General features: G+C 40.2%; 2 protein-coding genes across 4 annotated transcripts; both read left to right on the top strand.

The window, feature by feature from the left end:
• The first annotated feature begins 2712 nt into the window (after positions 1 to 2712).
• On the top strand, positions 2713 to 5714 carry LOC148801047 (uncharacterized). Its single transcript, XM_088900308.1, has 3 exons — positions 2713 to 4584; positions 4713 to 5408; positions 5457 to 5714. Exons 1-3 carry the CDS (start codon positions 2713 to 2715, stop codon positions 5712 to 5714), a joined length of 2826 nt encoding a protein of 941 aa, XP_088756434.1.
• Positions 5715 to 8048: 2334 nt separating this feature from the next.
• On the top strand, positions 8049 to 19908 carry GLA1 (Folylpolyglutamate synthetase family protein). 3 transcript variants are annotated; one of them, XM_088902050.1, is made up of 12 exons: positions 8049 to 8356; positions 8468 to 8585; positions 8718 to 9075; positions 9839 to 9936; positions 10044 to 10194; positions 11719 to 11781; positions 12037 to 12198; positions 14701 to 14892; positions 15030 to 15129; positions 15483 to 15623; positions 17721 to 17852; positions 19391 to 19908. In XM_088902050.1, the coding sequence occupies exons 3-12, from the start codon at positions 8791 to 8793 to the stop codon at positions 19741 to 19743; spliced, it is 1677 nt and encodes a 558-aa protein (XP_088758176.1). In that variant the 5' UTR covers positions 8049 to 8356; positions 8468 to 8585; positions 8718 to 8790; the 3' UTR covers positions 19744 to 19908. The 3 variants fall into 3 exon arrangements, with proteins under 3 accessions (XP_088758176.1, XP_010249972.1, XP_010249889.1); XM_010251670.3 differs by having other exon boundaries at positions 8188 to 8356; positions 8461 to 8585; positions 15483 to 15614; XM_010251587.3 differs by having other exon boundaries at positions 8188 to 8356; positions 8461 to 8585.
• Positions 19909 to 20291: the final 383 nt, after the last annotated feature.

Here is a 20291-nt window from a genome sequence, read left to right as displayed (position 1 = left end):
ATCTTGGACCTTGTGTATAAATAACCTATATAATCTAATTTCTGATAATCTACTCTTTCTAAGGATTTTAGGTTGGATTGCTATTGCATGCTATTATTTTTGGTATGTCTGAAAATGCATCACGAATAGACAAGTATATCCACAAACAATCATCATTATCATTAAGCAAACAGTTCAACAAACTTTGGTTTGCTCGAATGAACCTACAATATCTAATATATTCTCTTATGATCATAGAATGCAACTCTTAATTTCTAATGCTGCTGATTTAATTATCTTTATTGATGGAGAGAAAATTTCAGACTTCTTATTTAGTTTTGGTATTATAATCTTATCTAGGAATTTATCCTGCCTAAAGATTATTGGAGGCCAAATTACTCAATCTACCTCAGTTGATCAAGCTGAACTGTTTGTGATTATGCAGGCTTTAATAGAACTCCGAAATTGGAATCATAATGAAATAATTATATGTTCAGATGCTCAACCAATAGTGAAGGCTTTAAAGAAGAATGTTGTTCTTCCTTAGTCCTGCCAATGACTTTTGTCTAGAACCAAGAATTTACTTTTGAACTTTGCTAATGTTCAATTTTGTTATGTAAATGGCAACTTTAACCGTCCTGCCCATAAGGTATTCCAAATGGCTAAAATACACTCTCAATCGTTCTTCGTCTTAAATGATTATCCTTATGGGATCTCTACCTTAGTAAATATTCTTCCTATCTAATATAGTTGTTTTATCTTAAAAAAAGAACACTACCTTGTAATTTGGGAATAGTGGCATGTTGTATTTATTGTAATTACAGGTTTTGTAAAGTCTTTTTTTTTTATTTTTTGCAATTTTGTTAGGTCGAGTATCAATTTAGTACCTGAACTTTAAAATGCAACAATCTAGTACCTAAACTTTCGAAATGTGTCAATCTACGTGAATTCATATGCCATTTAAGACTTTTTGAAAATATCAAAATTACCTTGAAAATAAAATACACTGTTCATCAAATAAAACGGTCCAAAAGGCTCGCCGCTGGCCACCACCATGGTCAGCGGGAGGGGTGGTGTTCTCAATTCACCGTTGTAACCGCCACCACGGCCCACGCTTGACGTTCCTAATGAAGAGAGAGAAAGCGAACTACGACGGAGGCAGAACAGGAACTGCGGAAGAGGAGAGCAAGAAAACACGTACGGAAATTAATTAAGCAACAAAGTTTGAGAAATATTCAAAAAAAAAAAATAGAGGAGTTTGTTCTTACCCAAATTCGCTGAAACCTTCATCGAGGACATTGAGGAAATACTCTTCCACGTTTTTGTGTGGTTGTTGGTGAGCTGAATAGCAGAAAGAGAGGGTCTCTTTCCAGGGGAGTTTGAAGGAGAAGCGGCCAGTAAAGCTACTAGCATATCCATGTAGCGATGAGCATCGGCTACGAGTCGAGCTTTCACTCCGTGATTCACAAAAAGAAAGAAGCCATGTTTCCTACATGCCTCCCCAATAAGCCTCGGTGCTTCCCAAGCTGCAACTGGGTCCCGGAAAGGAACCCACTCAAATTGAATCTTGCAGCAACAGAAGCCTCCCATTTTCTTCTCTGCCGAGAGCCCAGACAATAGAAGCCTCCCATTTTCTTCTTTGCGCACATCATAGGTTGGTGGGTCTGGAGGAAAAAAATGTGAATATTGCAGCAACACTAGAAGTTACGTTGCCCATTAAAACAAACCCACCTCAAAACAACAACGACTACTCCACTAACGATTTGAATGTCTCAAACTCTCTCTTCCTCCGTTTCTCTCTGTGTTTCCCTTTTTCTTCTTTCAGAGGCAAAGGCACATTACTGCAATTCTTATTTTTCTACACCCAATAAAAATTATTAAAAAAATAGAAAAAAGTTGGCATTTTTATTGCATTTAATGCAATTCTTATTCTTTTTTTCTTCACTTCTGGTTAGCCTCACCTTTTCAGGAAAGCAAATTTGATTGGGTGGAGGACTAGGAGTTTCTTGGTAGAGTGATAAGAGCAAACCAGTAGAAGGGTTAGATTTCTCTAAATGAAACCGGCCAATAGCTAGCTGTTAGTGGTAGCAACTAGCAAATTACAAAGAGAGAGAGACTCAGCTCTAAAAATTCTATTCTAGTGGCATGACAGCTGCAACCCACGGAAGCAGAGGAAGTAACAAGCTTGAAAGAGGACCTCATGGTTCTTCTCTTGGTTTATCGGGATATTCATGCCTTCATGTGACGGTTCAGCCACCATCAGCACGCCATCTAAGTGTCTTGGGTTGGGTCCTTGTACTTTTTTTGTAAGGGGGGTATGCCAATGGCAATTATGTAAATAGTAGTATGTATGTACAGTATTTTGATGTATCCTTTTGTCACTCCCCCAAAAGCTTAACGTACTCTTTGAGGGGAGGTAGATAGTCGAGTGAGCTCATAAGCGTGTAAAGGTTAAGCACGAGATCCCCTCGACACTGTACTGTGTGCTTGTGCTTACCACTGATTAATGCAATACAAGTTGCCTTTTGTCTAATTTGTGTACACTCTTGTTTCCTTTTATGTGTTGTTGCTTGCATTTGTAGGCTTTCTCGACCCCAATCGAGCGCCGCACGGGGCCCCGTCGATTAGCCCCATGACATTTGGTATCAGAGCCTCGTTGACACTAGCGGTTGTCAAGCCCAACGAGTCCCTTTCGTGCCCCGCAACAACACCAGCCCGATGAAGAATCGTGACATGCGAGAGGAGATCCAAGAAGGGATCTCACGGGTTTATGATGAGGACGAGCCTAGAGGTAGCTCTCCCAAAGACAAAGGCGTCAGCTCAAAGCATAGCAAGCGTGACAAGTCAGTTGACAAGCTTGCAACCATGGACAAGCGCATCATGCGCTGTGAAGCAGTGGTTGGCGAAACTCGTGACCGTGTGGACGAGCTTCAACTCAACCTTGAGACCGTAGCATCAGTCGTGGAAAGATTGGAGGACCAGCCCGGTGACAGCTCCAACAGGCCAAACAACCCACTAGAAGACCTGGTGAAGTGCCTACAGATCCAACTCGAAGACTTGAAGGGCGAAGTGACCCTTCTGAAAAGGCTGATGGCCAGTACAGCCAGCACACCTGCTGCTCCAGCCCCTCCAAAGATCAAAGTCCACGAGCCTACCTCATATGCAAGGACCCGCGATGCCCGGGAGCTTGACAACTTCCTGTGGCAAATGAAACAATATTTCACCACCGCCGAACTCGTCAAGGAGGCGGCCAAGGTGTGTACTGTTGTTATGTATCTTACTGATGTTGCTATGTTATGGTGGCGCAGGAGATGTGCCGATGCAGAGCGAGGATTATGCTCCATTAATACCTGGTCCGTGTTCAAGAGCGAGATAAAGCGCCAGTTCTATCCAGAGAACGTGGAGTACCAAGCCCGTCGGAAACTCAAGAACCTAAAACACATGAGTTCATTGCATGAGTACATGAAGGAGTTCTCCGCACTATCGCTCGAGATCACGGACATGTCAGACAAGGACCTGCTCTTCAACTTTATGGACAGCCTACAACAATGGGCCGAGCTTGAACTCCAGAGACGAGGTGTGAAGGACCTCGCCACAGCCATGGCCGTTGCTGAACAACTGGTAGACAACAGGCGACCAAGCAAAGACGGCCCCAAACCCAACTCATATCAGAGCATAGGCAAGATAGGAGGTGATAGGAAACCTTACTACGCGCCCAAGGGAGACTCTAGGCCAAGTAAACCCAACACTTTTAAGTTCTACAGGAGACTCGAAGGAGACTCTGGATACAGGGGTGGCCAGTTTGTGAAGAGAACACCTCCGACACCATGCTTCATCTGTGAGGGAAAGCATTGGACTAAGGATTGTCCTAGTCGGGGGAAGCTCAATGCCTTACTTGCAAAGCTTAGTGATGATGAGCATAGCGAGGAGGAGAAGGAACCAGGGGAGACAAGAATGGGGGCTCTACGAAGACTCAATGCAATGAAGAAGAAGATGAGTCTGCAAGGAGCATCGAAGTTCAAGCCGAAGGGACTGATGTATGTAGACATTCGCTTGAATGGTAAGCCCACAAGAGCCATGGTGGATACAAGTGCTACCCACAACTTTATCTCTATGGAGGAGGCATCCCGAGTAGAACTTGCACCTACCAAGGAAGTCGGATGGTTTAAGGCTGTGAACTCTAATGCCAAACCCATACAAGGTGTAGCTCATGGGGTGGTCTTGCAACTTGGTGACTGGGAAGGGATGGTAGACCTCTCAGTCATGCCCATGGATGATTTTCAGGTTGTTCTCGGCATGGACTTCTTAACTCAAGTAAAGGCGGTGCCCATGCCCTTCCTCAACAAAGTGTGCATATTCGAAGATCAGGCTCCTTGCATGGTTCCAGTTGTGCTAGAGACCACGTCCACCCCCAAGATGCTCTCAGCATTGCAACTCGAGGATGGAGTGCGGAAAGGAGAGACCACTTACCTAGCCACATTGGTGGACTCCGACCTGCCTGATCCACCAACCGGGCATATCCCGCCAGCGATTACAATGGCACTAGAAGAATTCCAGGATGTCATGCCTCCCACATTGCCGAAGAAGCTTCCCCCAAGGAGAGAAGTTGATCACAAAATTGAGTTGAGCCCGGAACCAAACCACCGGCACGCCCACCATACAGAATGTCTCCTCCTGAGCTGGCCGAGCTACAAAAATAGTTGAATGAGTTGTTGGATGCTGGATTGATTCAGCCTTCTAAGGCCCCTTTTGGAGCACCAGTTCTGTTTCAAAAGAAGCATGATGGATCTCTTCGGCTCTGTATTGACTACCGAGCTCTCAACAAACTCACCATTAAGAACAAATATCCCATACCTTTGGTGGCTGACCTCTTTGACCAGCTCAGCAGGGCCAAGTACTTCACCAAGCTAGACCTGGGGTCGAGGTACTATCAAGTGCGTATAGCCGAAGGAGATGAACACAAAACAACTTGTGTTACCCGTTATGGGTCCTTTGAATTTCGTGTCATGCCTGTTGGACTCACCAATGCTCCAACCACCTTTTGTACATTGATGAACAGAATATTTCATCCCAACCTAGACCAATTTGTTGTTGTGTATATTGATGATATTGTAATCTACAGTAGAACCTTGGAGGAACATGTTGACCACCTCCGCACTGTTTTCCAGGTCTTGCGGGACAGCAACCTATTTGTTAAGAAGGAGAAATGTTCTTTCGCCACAGAAGAGGTGGCTTTCCTCGGACATATAATCCGAGCAGGCACAATCAGTATGGATCCAGCTAAAGTCAAGGCCATTCAAGATTGGGCACCGCCCACTAGGGTCACTGAACTTCGCTCCTTCCTTGGCCTCGTGAACTACTATCGAAGATTTATCTCTGGATTCTCAGCACAAGCCACTGCCCTCACCAACTTACTGAAGAAGACTAATGTGTGAACCTGGAGTGAATGTTGCCAAATAGCTTTTGATGATTTGAAGAGAGCTGTCTCAACAGAACCTGCCCTCGACTTGCCTGATCCAAGCAAGCCGTATGAGCTACACATAGATGCTTCTGATTTTGCTATTGGCGGGGTCTTGATGCAAGAAGGACATCCCATCGCCTTTGAAAGCAGCAAATTGAATGATACAGAGAGGAGGTACACTGTGCAAGAGAAGGAGATGACAGCCATCGCTGCCTCCACACATGGCGACACTACCTGCTTGGCTCCAAGTTCGTGGTCAAGACTGACAACATAGCTACTAGTTACTTTCAGTCTCAGAAGAAGCTGAGCCCTAAGCAAGCTCGATGGCAAGATTTCTTAGCGGAGTTTGACATGACTCCAGAGTACAAGCCAGGGCTGATGAACAGGGTTGCTGATGCACTTAGCAGGAAGGCCGAGCTTGCAGCACTGTCCACAGGTGAAGGTCCCTCTCAAAGCCAAATCAGACTGGACCTCATTAAGCTCATCAAGGAAGGACTCCAGAAGGACCCCATTGCTCAAAGCCTATTGACAGCGGCTCATGAAGGGAAGACTAGGCGGTTTTGGGTTGAAGAAGGCCTTCTTTTGTCAAAGGGAAGGCGGATATTTGTACCGAGAGTTGAAGACTTGAGGAAGACTCTCCTACGTGAATGTCATGACAGCTTATGGGCAGGACATCCTGGGTGGCAGCGTACCTTGGCACTTCTACAACATGCCTACTATTGGCCTCATATGGAGCAAGATGTTCGAGAATACACAAGGACATGCTTGATTTTCCAGCAAGATAAGCCCAAGCGTGCCAAGCCTCTTGGACTCCTACAACCTCTTCCAACTCCCTCACAACCTTGGGAGAGTGTTTCCATGGACTTCATCAGCGGTCTTCCTAAAGTGGGAGACTATACATCCATCATTGTTGTTGTTGATAGATTTTCCAAGTATGCCACTTTCACCCCAGCACCAAAGCACCTTTCAGCTGAAGACACGGCATACCTTTTCTTCAAGCACGTGGTGAAATATTGGGGAGTCCCATAAAACATTGTTAGTGATCGGGATCCCCGATTCACTAGTGCTTTCTGGACAGAGCTATTCAAGCTTCTTGGCTCGAACTTGAACTTCTCCAGCAGCAGCCATCCAGAGTCAGATGGGCAGACAGAGAGAATGAACTCCCTCCTTGAAGAGTACCTCCGCCATTTTGTATCAGCTACACAGAAGAATTGGGTTCGATTGCTGGACATTGCACAGTTCTCCGTCAACACACAGAAGAGCTCCTCCACCAATCAAAGTCCTTTTGAAGTCATCACCGGCCAACTACCAAGATGTCCGCACAGCATCGTCAACGACCATCAAGGAAGAAGCCCTCGAGCCTTCACTTTCACCAGGGAATGGAAAGAATGCCTTGACATCACTCGAGCCTCCCTTGAGAAAGCCTCTAGAAGAATGAAGAAATGGGCCGATTTGGGTAGACGACCCAAGAACTTCCAAGTAGGTGACCTGGCCTTAGTAAAACTCCATACCCATTGCCTTAGGTTCTTTCGAAGAGTTCACCCCGGGCTTGTGAGAAAATATGAGGGACCCTGTGAAATCCTAGTCAAAGTAGGAGCTTCAGCCTACAGACTCAAATTACCTTCATGGCTAAAAGTACACCCTGTCTTTCATGTAAGCCAACTTAAACCCTACCATGCCGACAACCAAGACACCTCCCGAAACCAAAGTCAACGCCCACACCCATCCTACCAACCATCCAAGAACTGATCCCTTGACTCCATCCTCAACCATAGGTTGTCCCAATCCTCCCAAACATCAGAATGGGAGTACCTGGTGAAGTGGAAGGGACCTGTAGAAGAAGACACCTGGGAGCTTGCAGAAGACCTCCTTCCGTTCGCAGTGAAGCTGGACGAGTACCTGAGGAAGAATCTTCGAGGATGAAGATTAAATTGAATGGGGGAGACTGTGACGGTTCAGCCACCATCGGCACGCCATCAGCACGCCATCTAAGTGTCTTGGGTTGGGTCCTTGTACTCTTTTTGTAAGGGGGGTATGCCAATGGCAATTATGTAAATAGTAGTATGCATTTACAGTATTTTGATGTATCCTTTTGTCACTCCCCCAAAAGCTTAACGTACTCTTTGAGGGGAGGTAGGTAGTCGAGTGAGCTCGTAAGCGTGTAAAGGTTAAGCATGAGATCCCCTCGACACTGTACTGTGTGCTTGTGCTTACCACTGAGTAATGCAATACAAGTTGCCTTTTGTCTAATTTGTGTGCACTCTTGTTTCCTTTTGTGTGTTGTTGCTTGCATTTATAGGCTTTCTCGACCCCAATCGAGCGCCGCACGGGGCCCCGTCGATTAGCCCCGTGACATTCAGGCAAGAACGGATGGAATTCAATGGATGTAAGGGGCCAGTATTTACATTTCATTCCATTTGAAACTGGAATGAGTGCTTGACTAAAAGGTGGTTAATGTTGGAAAGGATGGGCTAATAGACATGACTAAGGGAACAGGCTTAGGAACTCATGGTATCACCTATTAACAGAAGATTGATAAAGAAAATTAGATGACACTGAAAAGACATTTGTGTATATTTAATGGTGAGTTAACGTTATGTATTAAATCGTCGCAAAATGAACTATATTGTTATGTTTTAAAGCTCAAGTACTAAATTGACACTTAACATAAAGTACAGGATACTTATCGGGATAAAATTTTCAAATCGGTAGTTTAGTAAATTAACTTCTGCCGCACCCAGCTTCAAAGGGAGGGGGTTTTTATTTAAATTTCAAAGTTTAGGAATCTTTGTCGCAAATGAAAGTTCAGTGGTGATTGCCACTGCCCGGGAAGGAGTAGTAATCTCTGTAATTTACCCTTGTTTTTACAAGTAACCTCGTACTCATTACTCAGCCAAATTCACATGGATTTGAAAGGTTGTAAATAGATTGTATTAATCTCATTTAAATTCGAATTCTATTCGTATATCCGTTAATTGAGCAAGAATCTGAATCTGATTAATAAACCTGATCTTATGTAGGGAACAGTGGATTTCTCCTTTCAGAGTCCTCGACGTTTGAGGATGCCTTCTATCACTTTGACATGTCTTCCGTCGGTTGGATACGTGCCACACGCGGATAACATGTTCGATGAAATGCCTGAAAGGTACAAATTCTAAAACTTTAAGTGGAATTCAGTAGTTCATACCACTATCAAATTCTAGTTTCTCTTCTTTCATTGAACCTATGCTAAGTATGCTAGTTTAAATACTAACTAGAAAAATGTGCCAACCAACAGGAACCATTGATTGGGAGAAAGCATCATCGTAATTTTGGTAAAGAGAGAATTTTTAAAGCAAAAAGAGAAGAAGATGAAAATTTTCAGTGCTATCCATCGGTGCAGCGACTTTACAAGAAGAAAAGCTCTAATTTCTGCGACTACTGGAGCATGGAAGAAATTGGGGTTCAGGCGAGGGGTTTCTACCTACTCTGAGGATTTGGAGTTGAAGGAATTCTTAGATTACTTGGAGAACCTAAAAAATTATGAGAAATCTGGCGTGCCCAAAGGGGCGGGAACTGATTCAGAAGACGGGTTTGATCTCGGGAGAATGAACCGGTTGATGGAACGACTAGGAAATCCTCAGTCCAAATTCAAGGTGTGTCTTCTGGTTTAATGTTTCCTCTGATAAATTTGAATTTTTAACTAGAACTCTGGTTGAGAGGGAAGTACCAAACCAAGCAAGTAAATATTACGATTACATTGAACTACTTGCATCTAAGCTTGTGCCTTAGTCTCATGTCTAATGAGCAACATTGGAAACCTTGTAACATGAATTGCCCCGTTCAACTGAGTCATTGAATTATGGTGAACTGAGATAATTTTCTTCTGGAAAACAACATTTTCTCATGAAGGGCTGGACCCTGAATCAATTATAGATGATGACTGGCTATGGGATACGTAATCCTCTAGGTTCATATGCTTAATGCTTGACTCTACTATTTCTACCAATAAGTTTGACCAGTTGTATGAAGCTCAATTAGTTAGTTGAAGGGAAAAGAGAAGAAAGAAATAACAATGCAATTAAGTTGGTTGTAATGATCATCTATCCATGAAATGGGTCATTTAAACTAAATTGTGACCTTGAAATATAAGTGAACATCTTATTATTTCCAAGCGCTATTCTCTTTAACATTATTACTAATTTTCGAGCTTTTACTTTGCAGAAAAACCAATTGAACCAGCCTTTGTCCTGTAGGTCTGCAGTTGTAGTTTACTGTTTCCTTCTCTATAAAGTTTACGTCCATGGTTTTAATGATGGTGTTTCTAAATTAACCATATATGCATTATTGTAGCTTTTTGTATATTGATATGGATATATATATATATATATATAAGTCACAAGTATGTATTATTGTTAGGCTGTGCACATTGCTGGAACTAAGGGAAAAGGATCAACTGCTGCATTCCTTTCCAACATGTTACGGGAAGAAGGATATTCTGTTGGTTGTTATACTAGGTATGATAGTAATGGTATTGTGCATTTAATTTATATAGTTTCTTATAAAGGAAAATCGTAATTCTTTTTTCATAATGTAAACCATAGATTTTTCATTCTTTATACAGCCCACATCTGTGGAGTATCAGGGAGCGCATTTCAGTTGGTAGAAAAAGTGACCCAGTCTCAGCAAAGGCATTGAATAGTGTTTTCCATTGGGCTAAAGAGATTCTAGACCAATCAATGGAGCTAGAAAATGGATCCATCAGCCATTTTGAGGTATTGATTGGTGAGAGACAATAATGTATATCAGTGTCAAATTTCCATGTCATTTTGTCTTTGTGTATTGTTTGATAAAAGGGAGAAATTCATACTAACAAAGCTGAATGACTTACCTCCCCCAGCAGTTTCAGGAAGTGTTTCATCAATTATGAGATGTGGAAACATATACATCATCTATACTGTATTTTTTATTGCTAAGAGACAACAGAGAACATTCAATATACTCAGCTGTATTAGAAAATGATTCCCCAAGATGGAACTTTGTATAAGTAAATGAGAGAAGTGGCTAGAAAGGGCTAGGCCAATATCAAGGGAACTGGGCATATTGCCACTTGTACAATATCATCTTTATTCTTTTACATCTATTTAATAAAATTTAATTTAATTGCCAACTGAGGGGTGGCTCAGTTGGTATGTAGCTGGTTTGTTCCAGCAGAGAAGGGGATTTGAATCCCACTACCACCAAATTTGGGGGGAGGGTGTTATAAGTATGGTGCTACACTACTCAAAATGGCCTCTATGGGTGATTTGAGCCTATAACTATACGTTGGAAAAAATTAAAATTTAATTGTTATAGACCAAACATAAAACAAACACAAATGAACACAAGCTAAAATTGTCATTCTCATTTTAGAGTTGAGAGACAGGTTATACAAGAGCAAATAAGGTTGCATAAAGAATCCCAAAAAATAGGTTCTGCTAAACAACTTAACAGCCTAGGTTTTCAAATACTTTATTGAATGGAACTAAGCTAATCAACCATGTTAATAGTTTTTTACCATTCTGTATTATCTCATTTCAGACAAGCATGGAGCCATGGACTTGGTTCAGATTCATCCATAAGGCTTATTTCTGATTCAAGCTAACTAAAAACTTTTATCTGTCTCCTCTTTTGACATTCATTCATTTGGTTAGATCTTGTCACATGGGTACCAATACAGTGTGAGAATCTGACATAGTGACAGAGTATCAAACTTGGCAAGCTCAAACACACACACACACACACACACCAAAAAGAATATAGAGATTTGACTGCTACACTTTTGTTTCAAGTTACATTCTTAATATATATTTATATTATATAAATAATGAGGGATAATTGTTAAAAATAGAAAAACAAATATAGATGCATAAATAAATGCAAATATATCATACATTACAAGTTTATAGTTCATGCCAAAAATCTACCATAAGAGTTTGAGTTTCTTTAGTCACATATTACGGATGTGAAAAAGAAAAGAGTGAGTCCCCTCAAGTGTCGTGTTGGTGTTGGCATCCACATGTATTTGACATGGGGCACAGTATCCGTTTAAGTGTCCATGTAACATTGGTTAGAATAAGAGACTTTTTTTTTTTTTTATCAGCAACATGCAAATTTTATTAATTAACTTAGAACAAGATACTTTTCTTTTGACCTTTCCCTTTTCTTTTGTTATGCATGTTTTTATTGCCCCCTTACAGTTTTCATATATTCTATTATTTGTTTTACTTGCATTGCACTTACTTATAGAGAATTTGCAGGTTTTCACTGCTCTGGCATTTACTCTATTTGCTCAAGAGAAAGTTGATATTGCAGTTGTTGAGGTTAAGTACTTTCATGCTCCTGCCTACCCTGTGTGATATACTTCCTTCATACAAGTAACTTTGCTTCATCTCTTTGACTTGTGATTCATCGTGTGACCCTCTTGTTGTGAACTTGTGATGTCCTTGCTTTAAGTATACATATGATACATTAACCATGACATTACACTAATGATTATTTCTTTGTGAAAACAACCTGTGAATCAACACTGTAGTAAGGAATGCTTAACTTTTTACAAACTATTTTCTCTGCCACAGGCTGGGTTAGGGGGAGCACGAGATGCAACAAATGTATTTTGTTCCTCTGGGCTTGCTGCAGCCATTATAACAACAATTGGAGAAGAACATTTAGCTGCACTTGGAGGTTCATTAGAAAGCATTGCAATGGCAAAATCAGGAATCATCAAACATGGCTGCCCAGTTAAGTGGTCTCACCAATTATATCTTTAACACATTCATTTGAATTTCATCCTACTTAAAATGTTGGGACTCTCAAGCAGTGTTTTAAAAGGCATGGGAGGTGTATACCTAGAGGCGCGCCTCCAGGCAAGATGCCCCCAAAATGCCCTAAGGCGTATACCAAAGTCGTTGACACCTCTGAGGCGTATGCCTCATTAGCTTTTTTCATGAGGCATGCTAGAGGTGTACGCCTCGTGCACACCTCATGTAAAAAGACAGAAAAAGAAAAGAAAAAAGAAAGAAAAAAAGGAAAGGAAAAGAAAAGAAAGGGAAGGGAAGGAAAAGAAAAAGAAAGAAAGAGAAGAAAAAAACGGAGAAAAAGAAAGAAAAGAAAAGGAAAAGGAAGGGAAGGAAAGAAAAGATAAGGGGAAAGAAAGTAGGCCGGGGCTAAGCCCCCGGGCTGCCCCCCAGCCCTGCTCCGGCTTGCTCACCTCCGCTTCGACAAGACCCCCCTTTCAACTAGTGCTATGCATCTTCAATATTTCTTAATATAAAAGATTTTTATTAAAAATAAAAAAAAATGAGATCAACCTTCCTCTTCTTTCTCCTCATCCCCCCCCCCCTCCTCTTAAGGAGGCTTATGCCCCTTACATTCTGAACTACGCCTCACGCCTCTAGATAGTGGAATGCCGTTGCATTTTAAAACATGGCTCTCAAGTTTCTGATTATGTTAGGCTTGCAATTTTGTTCATATTTAACTCTTCAAAAATGTTAACGTTCTTGTTTATTTATTTGTGTGACCGGATACATGGAGTGACACATTGCTCTTTTATGGGGGTGTCTGGCAATGTGGTTGTGTTGGTTTCCATTACTTTATGAAATTGCCATATTTGCAAAAACATAATTCGGCTTTCAGCAATGTTGTTCTTGTTTTCTTATTAAAAAAAATTGGAAATTATTTCAAAAAAAACACCCCTCTTTTAGGAAAATATACAAAAGAAAAAAGAAAAAAGAAAGCATTGCAGTATGCATGAATACAGCAAATTCATACATTATGAATGGATCATACCAAGCAGATTTTCTCATTCAGATAATCCTAACCATTTGATCCATTTCATATTTTAAATGGTTATACATATAGATATAGAGAAAATGAGAAACATCCCAGATCAGGTGAAGATAACATGTATGATGGTCATATCTAATGGAAAAAGGTTCAATCCCAATCCATTTTACTGTGTTTGAACTGAATTAGATCTGGGTCACATTCAAACCTTGGGGGCTCATAACTAGATGTTGATTGGATATGGAACCATGGATTTGAGAATGGCCTCTTGATATATATCAACAGGAATAAGCGAAAGTAAAGTTAATATTTACCAATCTTGTTTGTATATGATGCATGGGTTGTATCCTCCAGGGTATACCTACATATGGTATGGTCATTTCCCACCACATCATCTGTTCCATATGTAAACTTTGTTATTGGTAAGTTATCCTGATATATCTACCTGACCTCACCATAGAATCTTTTCCATTTTTTTGATAATTAACAGTAAGTTTCATTAAGGATAGAATAATTGATCACCCCATAGGGGCTCATACATCAGAAGAAAAAGGAAAAACTGAAAGTAAACATTCATCCCTTACAGATTACAGCCCAGCCCTGGGCAAACCCATTCAAGAACATCTCTCCCCATCCCAGCTCTTGCCAGAGAATCTGCCAAGACTTTAGCACTCCTACGCACCCAGTTGAATGAGGAATTCAAAGATCCACTTAGGGCTTGAGCCAGTCTCACTAGAGGTCTGATTTTCCAAGGACTTTGGTCTTGTGATTTCATCCAGCAGATAATGGTTTGACAATTCCCTTCCACTTCCTCATTTCTCAATCCCTTGCATATTCAAAAGCTTTAGGCCTTGAATTAGAGCCAATAACTCAGCTCTTTTTTGATAAATGGTGTAATTGTATTTCTATTAATGTGTGGTAAAAAGGGCAAAAAAACCCTGCTTTACAAAAGAGTATAGAGATATATACTCAAGAGAAAGCCAAAAAGAATTTAAGCCACACCCCTCATTGGACCGAAGGTATACGAAACTAAGCCCTTTGAACTGTGGAGAAGCCTGAGCCCAAAAACTCAAGTACCATTCTGCCTTCTGAAGGAGTTCCCTTGCCCAACCGACCCTGAATAGCTGAGAATAATGTTGCCTTTAACATCCCTAACCACACACCCCTACACCAGAATCCCCTGGATTTCCCAAACAGCACCCATCAAAATTAAGTTTAATAGCCTCATTGAAGGAGGAGACCATTCTATCATACAACTCATTTAGAACAGCCCCTCGTACACTGATAGATTCCATGTTTATCATTCCTAATGCATGGAAATATGTTTCAGAGTCACATAAATTCTACTTGTCTCTTATTTTCCCTCTCACAATATGTCATTATCATGTTACAATGTTCTTATCTCCTTCATTGTGTAATATTTATATTGACTATTGCTAGGTGTTTAAACTTTTCAGTTAGTGCTAGGTGGACCTTTCAACCCTCACATCGAATGCATTCTTCGTGATAAAGCATCTTCAATGGATTCACCTGTTGTGTCAGCATTTGATCCTGGAAATCTAAGCAGAATAAAAGGCTTTGAAATAAACAAAGAAAAGCCTTGTCAATTATGTGACATAGTTGTTCAAATTGAGAAGGATATGCAATTGGTATGTGCTTGAAGCATTATTTTATTGGTAGCTTAACTTGCCATGATATTGAAGTTTTCGCCATGAATATCACCACCCATTTAGGGTCTAGTCTTTTCTTAAGAGTGTTTAAGAGTGTCATAAATCTTTTCATCCAGTTTATTGAATTATATGATGTGAGACTACACATGCTTGGAACTCACCAACTTCAGAATGCTGTTACTGCCACTTGTGCAGCACTTTGTCTGCGTAATCAAGGTCAGGACTTTCATCTGTTTTTTATTTTTGTATTTTTTTTTTTACAATTTCATGTTTGTATTAAGCCTTTTATGTTCCAGTAAAAAGTTCTCTGTTTCTAAAGTAAGGTCACTGATTTAACTTGTTTGGTAAGGATTTGGATCTGCAGGAGAAATAGGCCCTTGGCACTTAGCCTTCCTTTTTTTTTTGTCTGTCCATGGAGATATAAGGGGATCCTCCTCTTACATTCTCTCCTTATAACCTAGTTAGTTGCCATTAACATGCAAGGAGGAATGAATCAGTTGAAGTTATAGTTAATTTGAGTTTTACATACTTGAGTCTACCATGTTCTAACACATCTCTGTATGCTCTAGGGTGGAGAATATCTGATGAATCGATTCATGCTGGTTTACAGCATACATTTTTGCCTGGAAGAAGCCAATTTCTAGCGTCCAAGGAATCTGAGTCACTTGGGATATATGGAGCTACAATATTGCTTGATGGAGGTCTACTTAGTATTTTTCTTTTCTTGTTTCTATTGTCCAAAACTATCCAATATTTGATGCCTAGCTTGTTACTATCTGGTTGTCAATTAATCCATTTACCTATATGAGTACTAAAACTTTTGTGCAAGACCCCAGACCCTTAATGTACAACAGAATTGGTTTTAATTGCACAGTTAAAAACTTGTTAAACCATCTGGCTTACCATCTAAACTCACCAAACTGGAACTATTTTTTTTATCAATAACAGAAACTTTTATTAATAAAAGAAGATGGAAAAGATACAACAGGAAAGGGGGTAAAAACTCTTACCCCACCCTAAAAGTAAAACATCACATTACAACACAGCCCAAAAGAAACTAGCTCTTCCCACCCCTTGTTTGGCTAAATAGTCTGCAAAAGAATTGGCACTCCTCTTGGACCACTAAAACTGAATTTGCATGTCTTGAGTGAGCTGGTAAATTTTCCTTTTTTCATTAGAGAACTTCCACAAACTAACATCTTCCTTTTGTAGCCAGTTAATAACCAATCTAGAATCACCCTCCACCAGAAGCTTCCTAATATTCAGCTGTTTGGCTCTTTTTATTCCTCCTAATACTGCTGAAATTTCAGCTCTCAGAGAACCCCCAACCTATAGGCCCTGAAAACATGGCCATAATTCGACCTTCTTCATCCCTGAACACTCCACCTATACCTGAAGGGCCTGGGTTTCCTTCACTTCTGCCATCAAAATTCAATTTAGTGAACCCCAAAGTTGGAGGAGACCAAGTTGGAACAGGGGAATTAATCAACTGAGCGGACCAGGCTACTTCTTTCCAATTTCTAATGATATCTCCTGCTGAGAACCCTTCAAATAGCTTCATAGACTTGACCCAATGAACCACCCTAACATAGATTAAATCAATGATGGCTTCTTTGTTCTTTTCTTTTTCCTGGAAAGTTTGTTGATTTCTTTCCTCCCACTGTCCAGCATACAGCTGCTCTTACACATCTCCACAAGATCTTACCTCTCATTTTTAAACCCCTCACTGGAGTAGAGTTAAACAAGCTTTGCACACTTGGGGGGGTGGGCCACCTGTAACCAAAAAGAGAGAAAAACCAACACCAGATTTCTGATACAAAAAGACAGGAAACTAATAAGTGATAACAACTCTCACCATTCTTCTTACATAAGATACACCAATGCAGGGATAAACACCAACTTGGCCTTTTCTTTTGGAGTAAGTCACAAGTGTTACACTTTCCTAGGATTGCTTCCCAGCAAAAGGCACCTACTCTAGGAGGAATTTGTCTACCTCAAACTTCCGAAACCGGGAAAGGAAAATCAAGGGCCGAATGGGAATGGGTTAATTCCTTGAAAAAAGAAGAGCATGAAAAGATACCCGAGGGAGTAGGAGCCCAAAAAGAAGAGCATGAAAAGTAAGTCACAACTGGAACTATTTTTTGGCTAGTGCTTATTTTATGGTTTGCTGATATTATTCAGTTGGCTGGCTTAGCCTGCCACTGAACTAATGAACCAACTAAATTGTTAGTCCTGGATTTTAGGCCCTTGCAAAAAATAGTAGAAAACCTTATGTTGCAGAAAAACCCAAGAAAACAGATTCAAAATGGCACTCAAATGAAAATAAAACAGAGATAAAGAGAAAACAAGCACAGAGAACACACAGATTTACATGGTTCGGCTTATAGCCTACGTCCACGGGTGAAGGAGGAACAGAAATCCACTATGTAGTAGGTAATGGAGAAGAAATACAGAGTTGTGCTCTCACAGAAAACCCTAAGCCCCAAATACACCCAATGTCTCACTCTTCTCTCACGAGACTCAGACCTTTGTATACAAGAGAGAAAACCCCCGAAATACATGACTCTTCGTAGTCAGTTCGGATCTATAAGATGAATATGGGTCGGGTCCATAAGCGGATTCATGAAGCGGGTCGCCACAAAGAATTCAAGGCACAAACATAATACCTTAGATTATTTTTATAGTTAAGTCATCTGATTTGATATTTGACATTGGTATCCTAATTACTTTTCTCCCTTGCATGATCATGATGTTTCTTCTAGACTTTGCTTTGTGGTCCTGCTTGATACTTTATTTTTTGTTGGCAGCTCATACGAAAGAATCTGCTAAAAGTTTGGCAGACACCATTCAGATGACATATCCAGATGCACCAGCGGTTCTTGTGGTAGCAATGGCAAGTGACAAAGACCATTTAGCTTTTGCAAGAGAATTTCTTACAGGTGTTGCCACCCTTTTATATTTTTTCTATATATTTTGTTCTATTTAGATATCATAGATTCCATTCTGGGTAGTGGTGATTTATTGGCAACTTTAAACATTTTCCCTTCCATATGAAATCAGGCAACTAGAATAACAGAAATAAGAAACCATGTAGCCATATAGAAAACTTAAACCATAATATTTAACCGTGCAATTCCTGACTTTGAATGTTTCAACTATCTCTAAGAACAAATTTGTTCATATACATGGAAGATTGGGAGGCAAGTAGGAATCAGGATCAACACTTAAATTGGTTCTGTTGAAGATATATGAAGGGCTATAATCATACAATTGAGCTAACCTAATACAATTAAGTTTTCTTTACTCCTTTTTTTATGGATAAAGTTTTCCTTTCCTCCCTACTACCCCCCTCCCTCCCCCCCCCCCCAAAAAAAAAAAATCCTTCCTCCCTGAGTAGGGATGGCAACTGATAGAGTACCCGCGAAAATTTCCATTCCCGTTCCCAAATCCACCTAAGCACCCTTGGTCCCAAACACATATAACTTTTCCTCCCAATTTTATGTGATAGGCGAGTACCACTTAGATTAAACAGAAAATTCTATAAAACAATTGTAAGGCCAGCTATGTTGTATGGAACAGAGTGTTGGGCAGTCGATAAAAACATGTCCAGAAAATGAGTGTGGTAGAAATGCAAATGCTAAGATAGATGAATGGAAAAACTAGAAAGGATAGGATTAGGAATGAAGTTATTTGTAGGAACCTAGGAGTAGCTCCAATAGGTGGTAAAATGAGAGAGAGAGAGAGAGAGTAGACTAAGTTGGTTTGGGCACATGCATAGAAGACCAATTGTACCAATTAGAAAATGTAATTTGATACACATTGGAGGGGCTAGAAGAGCTTGGGATAGACCAAAAAGGACATGGGTAGAAGTAGTAAGAAATAATTTAAGCACTAACAGTTTAATAGTGGATATGGATTTAAATAGAATGGATTGGTGAAACAGGATTCATGTAGCCTGCCCCATATAGTTGGGATAAGGCACGGATGATGATGATAATGGGTCGGGTACCCAAAAATTCCCACGAAATTGCCATTCCTATCCTTGTGAGGAGGAAAAATCAGTATTTTAAAAAATATATATTTATAAGATAGCCAATAGTTATTTGATACTGATAACTTTGCTGTTGAAAAATCTCCTAGGAGGTTTTCTTTTGTAGATTATGGCCAACTTTAAATTTGCCTTTTGTCAAGATTATGTGCTTTAAGGACTGATTTGAGCACTTAGACACTAGAACTTTTGAGAAATATAGGTCTTGAACATTGATTCTTGATGAAACAGTTGATGCTGTTCTGAGTTTCTTTCTTTGTTGGCACAGAATTTTTATCATACAAGTAGAAGTTGAATGTTGTAGTTTTTACATCTTATTACAACACAACATTCAATTCATCTTGTGGTCAATGCTCATTGCATTTTCTTCTGAAGCATGTCCTATTTATTTTTGAACAGAAGACTAAATTTTGTCTTTCTAAACGTAAGGTATGCAACCAGAAGCTGTCATTCTTACGCAAGTGAAAATTGCTGGAGCCAAATCTAGGATGACCTCAGCTTCTTTATTAAAAGAGACATGGATCCAAGCGTTCATGGAACTGGGCATTGGATTTTCAGATATTGGAATTGGAAGCTATTCAAAATTTGTTGAGGATGAACCAGATTGCTCTGCAGGGGCATGGAAACAAAAGACTATATTGGCTATAGGTGATTCCATAGAGGACTCCTTGAAGACTGCTAATGGGATTCTCAAAGGGAGAAAGGGGAATCGACCAGGTATCATAGTAGTAACTGGCTCTTTGCATATTGTATCATCGGTATTAGCTCATCTCCATGGATGAATTTGCATCCTGCTATATTAATTCATTTCCGTACTGCTGATGGGCAATGTAATGTAGTCTATAAATTAGTAGACTGTTGTTTTTTGGCTCTTTAATAAAAGTTTATTTATACAACTAAATTTAAAAAAAAATGATAGACTGCAGCACTTACATCTTTTCAAGGGCCACAAATGTGTAGTCCTTTCCATCCACTATGGCTAGTGTGTTGCATCTAGATAGGGAGGAATGACATTTTTCTATACTTGGAATAATAAAAGAATATATATATATATATATATATATATATTTCTGGTGGAAACGAATCATTATATCCTATATTGTCTACATGATCCTCAAAGTCGTTGATTTGGACAATACTAACTGCTAAGCTCATGAACTATTTTCATATATCAACCTCTAGCCTAAGTTCAATAGTTAGCATTGCTAATAACAAGGGTTGTGAAAAAAATGGTGGACAAATGCTGATTTAGGAGATCATACTTTTATCCTGATTGAGTACTTGTTATTTTCCCTCGGGGGGGGGGGGGGGATTGAGGGGGGATTTGCTG

The sequence above is a fragment of the Nelumbo nucifera genome, chromosome 3 (assembly GCF_055504915.1).
Source record: "Nelumbo nucifera cultivar China Antique chromosome 3, China Antique-T2T, whole genome shotgun sequence".
NCBI lineage: Eukaryota > Viridiplantae > Streptophyta > Magnoliopsida > Proteales > Nelumbonaceae > Nelumbo > Nelumbo nucifera.
This window is presented reverse-complemented; position numbering and strand designations above follow the sequence as displayed.